General features: G+C 43.6%; 1 protein-coding gene across 1 annotated transcript in view; it reads right to left on the reverse strand.

Moving 5' to 3' along the window:
• Window positions 1-11,451, reverse strand: part of zgc:153896 (uncharacterized protein LOC569930 homolog) — a 32,305-nt gene extending 20,854 nt beyond the window's left edge. Inside the window, exon 1 of the mRNA XM_043711017.1 lies at window positions 11,064-11,451. Coding sequence (XP_043566952.1) covers window positions 11,064-11,307 — 244 coding nt within the window. The 5' untranslated portion in view covers window positions 11,308-11,451. The remainder of the gene's footprint in view (window positions 1-11,063) is intronic.

The raw sequence follows: 11,451 nt of genomic DNA on the forward strand, positions 1-11,451 counted from the left end.
TCCCCTCTCACCCTAAACCTATGCCCTCTAGTTCTGGACTCCCCCACCCCAGGAAAAAGACTTTTTATATTTATCCTATTCATGCCCCTCATGATTTTATAACCTCTATATAGGGTCAAACCTCAGCCTCCAACACGCCAGAGAAAACAGCCCCAGCCTATTCAGCCTCTCCCTATAGCTCAAACCCTCCAACACCTGGCAACATCCTTGTAAATCTTTGCTGAACCTTTTCAAGTTTCACAACATCCTTCCTATAGGAGGGAGACCATAATTGCACACAATGTTCCAAAGGTGGCCTAACCAATATCCTGTACAGCCATAATATGACCTCCCAACTTCTCTACTCAAACCAATAAAGGAAAGCATATCAAACATCATATCTTCAACATGGTCGCTATTTTGCTAGCTCTCTATTCTACATTTTTATGGGATTAAAATTTCACCATCTGCCATGGTGGGATTTGAATCTGAAACCCCAGCACATGAACCTGGAGTTCTGGATTGCGAGTCAAGCGTCATGATCTCTGCACCATCACCTTCCCCTGACACTGCATATGCAATGCTCCACCTAGTGGAGTCTTAATTAATAGCCATCGAAAAGGATCTTTGCAGAGGGGTGTACGCATTGCAATTTTAATTATTGTAAATGAAACCGTATGTACGGGAACCCAGGGACATTCAATTGATATTTTCGAAACAAACATAGTTTCAAATTCCAGCTTCAATCAGCAGGTCGAGAACCATATATTAATCACATCCAAGTAAATGTGTGAAAGTGAACCTAAAAAATCTGTGATGAACCAATATAGACATAAACTGCAAGATCTCCAGTCAGATTGAAAGGGTGGATCAGCTTTCTGTTACTACAAGTCAACAACAGATGAACAAACAAATGGGCATTTTAAATCCCTCTGGCTGGTGATGTGTTTTCGATGACATATGCCACAACTTCCTTCATTGCTCTGGTATGAGATGGGGCTGAAGACCAAGGAGACTGCTGGGAAAATGCATTCCTAAAGAAGGGCTCATGCCCGAAACGTCAATTCTCCTGCTCCTTGGATGCTGCCTGACCTGCTGCGCTTTTCCGGCAACACATTTTCAGCTGGGAAAACGCATAGCCAGGTTCAAACTTATAAAGCAAGGAAAAGATGTACATCAGCAGACTACGCCCTTTCTGCTCTGTGAACCCAATACAAAACAAGCTTCAGCTGTCAGTGGGAGTTTTAAAAAAACCCTCTGTTGAACTGCTTTGATTGAAAGACATAGATGTGAAGAAAAACAGAAATACACAGGCTATCACCTAGATCCTAAGGTCTGCTCCTGTGGATGTAAAATGGATGGCTTTAGAGATGGTATGAGAGACCATGAAGGCTGGGTGAGGATGAAGGGGTATAAGCGGTGAGATCTGGAACGCATAACAACTTCTGAAACACTGAGGTAAAGGCTCAGAGACCTGAGCCAACCATTCTAGCTAGCCCATCTTTGCACTCCCCCACGCCCTTGGCTGCTTATATTCTAACTGAGGTGTCAGCAAGGCCAACTCTATCCTGCACTGGCCCTCTCCTTCTGGAATGAAAATCTTGATTTTTAAGGTATGTTATACCAAGTTGGACCTGGCAAGTCAGGGAATTTCCTAACCCAGCTACATGCTTCGATAAGCCTAAGGCTAGGCATCACACTGTTAACAATACACCCTATACATGGCCACTAGGAGATAACAGAAATCATGTGGCTGTATCTTTGCTCTCCTGCTCAGGTCAGGTGCTGAAGCCAACATTTCTCCAGCACCTTACTCCCTCATTTTTATGTTCCCTCCTTGCTAATGATGCTATCAAGACAAACTTTTCGTTCTAAATATTTCCATTAAAAAGAACAAAAAGTATGTTCTTTTGTAGCACATCTCAAATGCTCAATATGTCCGAAAGAACTTCATAATTGCTTTTGAGCTGTAGTCACAACTGTAATGCTGGAAAATGTGGCAGACTATTTGTAAATGGTAAGTCACCATAACAGTAACTGAAATGGATGACTAACAATCTATTTTTGAAGTTCTGTCAAGTGAAGAACATTGGCCAGGACACTGTAAGGATGCAGTCTTGCCCTTTCAGTCTTACCTCTTATTTAAAAGGTAACATCCTTATCAAAGCCATTCTGCATTGAAGTGTCAACCTGTGTGTACTGAATTAACTGCCAGAGGAAGTGGTGGAGGCTGGTACAATTATAGCATTTAAAAGGCATCTGGATGGCTATATGAACAGGAAGGGTTTAGAGGCTTATGGGCCAAGTGCTGGCAAATGGGACTGGATTAGGTTAGGATATCTAGTCGGAATGGACAAGTTGGACTAAAGGGTCTGTTCTGGTGCTGTATATCTCTATGACTCTATGAAATTAGGTATGAGCTACACCTCCCAAACACTAACTGCATACCCTCCACTCCAGCTTTGCAAGGGTGTGTTGCAGACAGAACTCATCCACTTCCCCCATCCCCCTCGCTATTTGTAAGTCACAAGCTTGTATGCGCAGAATGCATGTGTCTGGGAGAGCAGGGAGTTGAGTTCTTGGATTTCTAGGAGTCCACACGGAACTAAACTATTTCGAAGTGGAGTCGAACAAGTGCACATTGAGTGCTATCATTCTTCCTTGGAGGGAGATGAGAAAACTGCGGATGCTGGAATCCTAAGTAGACAGGCAGGAAGCTGGAAGAACACAGCAAGCAGGCAGAATCAGGGGGTGGAGAAGTCAACGTTTCAGGTGTAACCCTTCTACAGGACTGGGGCGGGGGGGTGTAAGGGGAGCTGCTGATAAAGGGGGGGGTGTGGAGGGGGGGCATGGTAGTGAGGTGGGGATAGGTGAACACAGGTAGAGGGTATGACCTAGTTGGTCAATGGGAGGAAGGGAAGGGAGGGGAGGGGCTGGGATGGGAGTGAAGGGATGGGAAGATAGGTTATGAGAAATTGGAGGACTCAGTGTTGAGTTTTCTGGGCCATAGGTGCAAGATGAGATGTAGTTCCTCCAATGTGCGCTGTGGTTCATTTAGGCAATGGAGGAGGCTAAGGATGGTCATGTCAGAAAGGGAGTGGGTACTGAAGACGGATTGTTCAATATAGCCAAAGAGGTGCCTAGACAGTCACTGTGCCCCAGCTCTTCCGCCATTACAACGATAACTGCATCGGTGCAGCATCCTGCACCCAAGCTGTTCATCAACTTCACCCACAGCTTCCACCCTGCCCTCAAATTCACTTGGTCCATCGCGGACACCTCCCTGCCCTTTCTTGACCTCACCATTTTCATCTCCGGTGACTGTCTCCAGACAGATGTTTACTACAAACCTACAGACTCCCACAACTACCTGGACTACAACTCCTCCCACCCAGTATCCTGCCAAGTACTCCACCCCATTCTCCCAATTCCTCCGCCTCCACCGCATCTGCTCAGACGAGGAGACATTTCACTCACGAGCATCCCAGATAGCCACCTACTTTGAACAAAGTGCTTTTCATCCCTCTGTCATCCAGATAGCCCTCCACACCACCTCCATTCCCCATTCCACTGCTCTAAACTCGCCCCAATGCAAGAAAGACCCCTGGTCCTCACCTACCATCAGTCTCCGCATCATCCTTAAACACTTCCGTCAACTCTAACTAGACCCTACCACTAAGAACATCTTCCCCTCCCCACCCCCCTCTGCTTTCTGCAAGGACTGTTCCCTTCAACAGTCCTTGGTTCATTCCACTCTCCCGTCTGAAATCCCACCACCACCAAACCCCCAGGTACTTTCCCCTGCAACTGGAAAAGATGCAAAACCTACCAGTACACCACACCCCTCACCTCCAATTAGGATCGAAACAATCCTTCCAGGTGAGACAGAGGTTCACCTACCTCTCTTCCAACTCAGTATATTGCATCCAGTGCTCCTGATGTGGCCATCTCTAAATCGGGGAGACCGAATATAAACTTAGAGAATGTTCCAGTGAGTATCTCAGCTAGGTTCTTAGGGGCCGACCTGACCTCCCAGTCACTGCCCATTTTAATTCCCCTTCCCATTCCCATTCCGACATGACCATCGTCGGCCGCCACTATTGCCAAATGAACCACAGCACAAATTGGAGGAACAACACCTCATCTTCCACCTGGGCAGCCTACAGCCCAACTAACTCAACATTGAGTTCACCAATTTCAAATAACCACCCTCCCCATCCCCTAACTCCCTTCCTAGCCTCCTCCCCTTCCCTTCCACTGCTCCCTGCCACCAACCAGATTTATTCCTCCCATGACCAACCAGATCGTACCCTCTACCTGTGTTCACCTATCCCCACCTCACCACCCTGGCCCCGCCACCCCCCTTTGTCTGCAGCTCCCCCCAAAATCCACTTCCAGTCCTGAAGAAGGGTTACACCCAAAATGATGACTTCTCCACGTCCTGATGCTGCCTGGCCTGCTGTGTTCTTCCAGCCTCCTGCCTGTGTACCATTTTTCTTTGGCCTTGCTTTCCTTTATCTGTACTCCTCTTTCTGCTTTACCGTTGGTCTGATGGTTTGGTGAGGAGTTGATGGAACTGACAAATCCACACTGGGAGTGAGTACCCATTGCCAAACTGTCCCAGTATCTGACATTCCAAGGACTGAGATTCTATGATATGAATGTCTCCTTCACTGTTTCATACGTGTCACCGTTCCATTACTTGGCCTCTATTCACCTTGGAGCGGCAGTCCCTAAACTATCACAAAGATTTTGTCGCTGTGTTCAAAGAGGTCCACCCCACGCTCATTGCCTCAATGGAAAAGAATTTGTTGTTAATAGTTATTCCATTGCTTGATGATGAATAGCACAAATAATGTTGCTTTATATCATCTCTTCCAATGGTCATTAGAAAGCTAAAAAACAAAACAATATTCCACGCCACCTGCGGATTTTGTGATCCTCAAATGTCCTTTGCGTTGTTGCTGCAGTATATTGATTTGATTTGATTTGGTTTATTTATTGTCGTGTGTTCCGAGGTACAGCGAAAAGCTTTGTTTACAAGCAGTGCAGGCAGGTCATAGTAAGCAAGGATGTACAGGTCAAAAAGACTTCGACAGAGGCATACAGGTTACATTGCACAGGGCGTACACTAGGCAAGATCAACATTAGCAAAATCAGCACATTGTGTGGCTTGTTGCCCATTCTTTGAACCCATTACTCTCTGATCTAACCATTGATCAAATCTCTGTGCAGCTCTGATTTCATTTAGTTGCTGAGTAGTTGCTGATAAAGCTGAGATTGTTATTGATCTGAAGTTTTCCACCTCTTCAACAAAAAGACTACATTGCCGAGTTCAAGCCTTGCCACAGGGACATTAGATGAAGCATTTGCTGTATTATGCAGCTTATCCAGAACACACTCTGTCGTTGCATAAACACTCAGTCTAAATTGCTGTAATCACAGCAACTTTTGCTCACCGTTTAGAATTGTGCCACTACCTATTTATGGTTTGGCTCTGTATTGGAGGAGAGACCAAGAATAGGATGGTTTACCAATGTAGCAGCAAATACTTCTTTCTAAATCACTGCTTACCTCTGTTCAGGTTGTAGTCAAATGGAGATGTTGGAAACTGGTCTATGATTCTCATTCATCTGTACAGCGCCTAGTGCTGCAGGCGATGCACTTCCAGCACTGACAGTAGTTTCTTTTGGGTCACATTATCATGTGACATCAACATATTACAGAATCCCTACAGTGTGGAAGCAGGCCATTTGGCCCAAAAGGTCCACACCGACCCTCTGAAGAATATCCCACCCAGACCCATTCCCTTACCCTGTTACTCTGCATTTCCACTGACTAATACACATCCTTCAACTCTATGGGCAATTTAGCATGGCCAATTCACCTAACCTGGACACCTTTGGATTGTGGGAGGAAACCAGCGCAGACATGGGGAGAATATGAAACCTCCACACAGTCAGTTGCCCGAGGCTGGAATCGAACCCAAGTCCCTGGCGCTGTGAGACAACAGTGCTAACCACTGAGTTACCATGACACCCCTATTTCAGTAGCAGCCTATTGATACCTTGATCTCGTTAAGGAAAGTTCTCACAATGTCATCGAGACATTCCACTTTCAGGATGTCACCACTTCTAGAAATCTTCTCTATGCTCATTCTTGCTGTGTCATGTGACTTAAAAGAGGCTTTTCTTTTGTCCAGCATATCTACATAGATGGGCCAGATTTTCATGAGGCTGGGGAGTGGTAGCCTAAAGTCACACTGATGGAACTACCCCCCCTCCCCCCCAGATTTGACCAGCTTTGACAAAGGGTCAGTTAGACTCGAAATGTCAGCTCTTTTCTCTCCTTACAGATGTTGCCAGACCTGCTGAGCATTTTCTCTTTTGGTTTCAGTTTCCAGCATCCGCAGTAATTTGCTTTTATCCTTTGGAAACTAGAGAGATTAGACTAAGCAAAATAACAACTGTAGCGGGGTAACAAGTCGAATCAGATATTCTGTGACACTTCCTCCAATGGAAAGTTTAGATCTTACATTGTCTCTTGGTTCATGTGAAAAGTAAATGCTGACGGATTACTCTTGCAAGATAAGCTGATAAATTATGCCCTTCAGCCTCAATTTACTACTTGGAGATCAAGGGTTATCAGCTAGATAACTCCACATAAATTGTAACATTAGTTCTTGTTTATTTTCTTTGCAGAGTAACTAAAATGATTTGTAGTTATTCTTTCTGCACCATCAACACATTTAGTGGTAGCAAGTATCACCTTCAGAACTCAAGATTTGGTGTTGGACTGGGGTGTACAGAGTTAAAAATCACACAACACCAAATTATAGTCCAACAGGTTTAAATTGGAAGCACTAGCTTTACATATGAAAGAACTAATACCAACATGGTAATTCTAAAAGATGTGAGACTTAACAAACAATTTGGGTCTGTTTCAATTTTTAATTCCAGTTACATCGCAATGGAATCTTTTGCTATAAATTATGTGTCTTACAATCTTACTCTCCAAAATCAGCTGATGAAGGAGCAGTGCTCCGACAGCTAGTGCTTCCAAATAAACCTGTTGGACTACAACCTGGTGTTGTGTGATTTTTTTAACTTCAGAACTCAAAGCAACAATTGGCCAGGACAAGTTCAGCAGCCTCTCAAATTGTGTCCCTCGTGACCAAAATGTGCAAGGTCAGCAAGTGCATAGGAACACGACTATCTCTGAGACCCTGCCATTCTGACTTGGACCATGTACCATCGCTGGCCAATATCTTCAAGCTCTCTACCTTCTGTGAGCCAATGAGAGCAGGTCCCCTTTTCATAGATAAGACATAATGTTCATTAAATGCTAGGCCGGTCATTATTTTTGAGTTAACTAAAACAATTATGTATAGAATGGTTCAAAGGGAGTTACACAGTTCTTATTAGAAAAAACTTAAACTTTAAAAGTTACTGAGACTAGATATTAATATAAATTTCTACTATTATATTCCTTTAAATACTAACATAAATGTCTCACTGGGACCAGTATCCCATTAGAACTGTTCAAAATGAGTTCAAAACTCCCCCTTTTCCACACATTTCCTTCCACTCAGAAGGAAATCAGACACCACGTGCCCCACTTTGCCAGTCTGACACGTTGAGTTAATTCACTGAATAGGATTATATTTTTGTTACTCTCACTGCCAATTCAATATAGCACTGAGATTGTAAATATTTCCTTCTTACGTAAAACCTCCTTACAATCCCAGGTGACACCAAATGGGCCCAAGTGAAGAAATTGCAGACAGGATTTCAGTTCTTGCAACTTGAACTTTAGTGTGAATCAGAACGAACGTCAATGACATGTGAATTGACAGGTCGATGATACTTCAAGTAAAAAGAAAATAAAAAATGAGCTTTAAATGGTTAATTATGGTCACAAAGTGTCCATTGTGTTTGACTGCATAATACGGTGTTCCTGTCATTTCACCAACTTTCCAGCAGATTTGGTATGGATGGAGATTTGCACTTGTGGGTCTTTGGGTCAATTATGCTTCTTGGGTGTATTATTGGGAGTTCCTCAGGGACAAGGTGGTTGCTACAGCTTGAACCCAGACATGGAGATGGTCTTGGAAAATGACAGAGTTGTTGCTTTTGCTGGTTTGTGATCACAGTTACCAAATAGAGGCAGTCAACAATTGGTAGCAATTTTCTGATCGTTATTTGAGTTTGAGAAGCAGCAGTTTAGAAATGATGTATGAGTTGATTAAATAAAGGAAGTATACAACAGGGATAATTGAGGATGGCTCACTGATAACATAGGACACATCGCCTGTTTATATGGAATGTGTTTGTCACATTAAAATTGTGTATCCTGTTCTCTAGTGAGGTGTTAGGGAACACTTCCCTTGGTCTTCCTCCTCTTCTTCTGGCCCATCTTGGGCAGCACATTGGTTCAGTGGTTAGTACTGCTGCCTCACAGCACCAGGGACCTGGGTTCGATTCCACCCTCAGGTGACTATCTGTGTGGATAGCTTGCACTTTCTTCCTGTCTCTGTGTGGGTTTCCTGTGTGTGCTCTGATTTCCTCTCACAGCCTAAAGATAAGCAGGCTAGGTGGGTTAGCCATAGGAAATTCAGGGAGTTGGTTTGGGCGGGAGGGTTGGTATGGACCTGATGGGCCGACTGGCCTAATTCTGCACTGTCGTGTTTCTATGAAAAACAAAGCTACCAAATCAATAACTCAGTGGAATGAAAAAGTAACAGGGCAGAATTTTATGCTTCAACACCAAATTTTTTGAATGTATTTGAGAATGATAAATGTTCTAAAACAGTTGCCCAGAGATTAATTTAGGATATCTGGTCAGTATGGACAAGTTGGACCGAAGGGTCTGTTTCCATGCTGTACATCTCTATGTCTCAATGAGCCCAGCAGCTACAGGCCTGACAATATAAGCTCAGTGCTAAAGAAGTTTCCAGAAACAATAATTCATGACAAGTTTAGTAACCACTTGGGCAAATGCAGGTTAATTAAAGAATGCCAACTTGGATTTATTGAGCAAAACTGGATTTCACTAATTTGCTGGGGGTTTTGATGAGGTAATATAGAGGAGTTATGAGGATCATGCTGTTGGCATAATATACATGGACTTCCAGAAGAAATTTATAAACATGTGAGTAAATATATAGCTATGGTTAGAAATGCTGTTTGTGCTATTTGCAGGTGACTGAAGTGGTAGATATCATCTTTAATTAGCATTCTCACATCTAAAAGTGGTATATTCAAGCCCCGATCTAGAGAATCGTACACAGAATCCAAGTAGCTTTGAGAATTTGAGAGATACTTTAAAATGGATGCCCTTTTACGGGTGGCATGATGGTTCAGTGGTTACCACTGCTGCCTCACAGCGCCAGGGACCTGGGTTCAATTTTACCCTTGGGCGACTGGAGTTTGCACATTCTCCCGGTATCTGCTTGTTTCCTCCGGATTCCTGCACATTCCAAAGATGTGCAGGTTAGATGGATTGGCCATGCTAAATTACCCCATGGTGTCCAGAAACGTGCAGGCTAGGTGGGTTAGCCATGGGAAATGCAGAGTTATAGGGACACAGCAGGGGATGGGTCTGGGTGGGATGCTCTTTAGAGAGTTGGTGTGGACATGATGGGCCAACCGGCCTGATTCCACACTGTAGGAATTCTATGAAGCTAATGGAATAAAAATGACATTCGCATGGATATTGAAATTGACTGTGTGACAGGAAACAGAGTGTATGGGTTAAGGGATGTGATTTGAGCTGGAGGCAGGTTTGTAGTGGAGTTCCCAGGGGTTAATGTTGGGATATTCTCTCTTCCTGATATTGGATAATGACCTAGCCCTTGGTTGTACAAGACACATTTTTAAAATTGGATGATGAAACGCTAACTGGGAAACATTATGAACTGTCGGATTTTAGAAAGATATAAACATAGTGGTGGATAAGCAGACAATGACAGATTAAATTTAATGCAGAGAAGGGTGAGTTGATTTATTTTAGTTGAACATAATGAGACAATAAGAGTATAGTTCTAAAGAGAGTGTGGGAGAATAAGTAATGATGGTGACTGGGCAGAGCAAGAGCAGTTAATCGAGTATACATTAGCCTGTTATTAACAAGGCATAGAGTACAGAAGGAGGCCATTTTCATTCAACCTGGACCAAACACTGCTCCAACCTCACAGAGACTATTGTGTTCAGCTCCTTAGGAAAGATGTGAAGTCAATAGAGAGCTTGCAGAAAACAGTCATGCAAATTATCCCAGAGATGGGGGAACACCAATTACGTATAAACATTGGGAGAGGTTGGGATTGCTTTCCTCAGGGAAGGGGAGATTTGATAAAGGCATTTGAAGAGGTCTGTACCAACTAGGTGAGGAAAAACATTGAATAAGGCTCAGAAAAAGAAAAAGAGGACATGGAATGGCAACAGGAGGAAATGCACTTTTACACAGCAAATAGCTGGATCTGGGATACACTGGCTGAGAGTGTGGAAGACATGATCCTCATGGCCAGTGACACATTTAACTTTGCCCACAAGGTGTTTGTAACTTCAGGATTCAATGACTGTTGGTTGCTGACCATTGCTATCTGCCCTAACCTTTACAAATCCCTCCCTGTTACTTCCTAACAACTTGCTGAAAACGTACCTTATTTTTCAACAAAAAAAACATAGAGCAGTCCAGCACAGGAACGGGTCCTTCGGCCCACGATGTTGTGACAGGATGGGTATATGAATAGGAAGGGTTTAGAGGGATACAGGCCAAGTGCTGGCAAATGGGACTAGATTGGGTTGGGATTTCTGGTCGGCATGGACAAGTTGGACCGAAGGGTCTGTTTCCGTGCTGCATACCTCTATGACGCCAAATGAAACTAATTTCTTCTACCTGCCCTTGGTCCATATCCCTCCATTCCTTGCACATTCATGTGCTTATCCAGAAGTCCCTCAAATGCCCCTATTATATCTGCTTCCACCACCATCCACCACATCATGCATCCATATTCATTCATGCACATTAAGTAAATCACAAAGTAAACAACTGACACAGTTTGAAGATTTGCTTTGATGCCTTACCTGTGATAGTTGTGAAATGTGAAGGCGATGTCATGGTTACAAAGGGTGGGTTAATATATTTTGCCTTCACTCCCTTTGAGACTAGATAGTCCAAATGTGGTGTCTCCACATCCTGATCGTAATCCCAACGAAACCCATCGAAAGATATCAACAGAAGTTTATTCGCTTTCTGGCGTTTCTGACTGTGTTGGATTGGCACACAGACCACTGCAGCTACCAGCAAAATAAAGATTAACAGCTTCATTGCAAATCAAATGACAAAACTGGATGGCAAATGATAAGCCTAGAAAAGTTAAACAGGTTATTTAACATCTGAAAGAGAAGGAAAGATTGCAGGGAGAACCTTTAATCAGAACTGTTTCAAATTGGATTGCTTCAGTCAATCCTT

The sequence above is a fragment of the Chiloscyllium plagiosum genome, chromosome 21 (assembly GCF_004010195.1).
Source record: "Chiloscyllium plagiosum isolate BGI_BamShark_2017 chromosome 21, ASM401019v2, whole genome shotgun sequence".
Lineage (NCBI taxonomy): Eukaryota > Metazoa > Chordata > Chondrichthyes > Orectolobiformes > Hemiscylliidae > Chiloscyllium > Chiloscyllium plagiosum.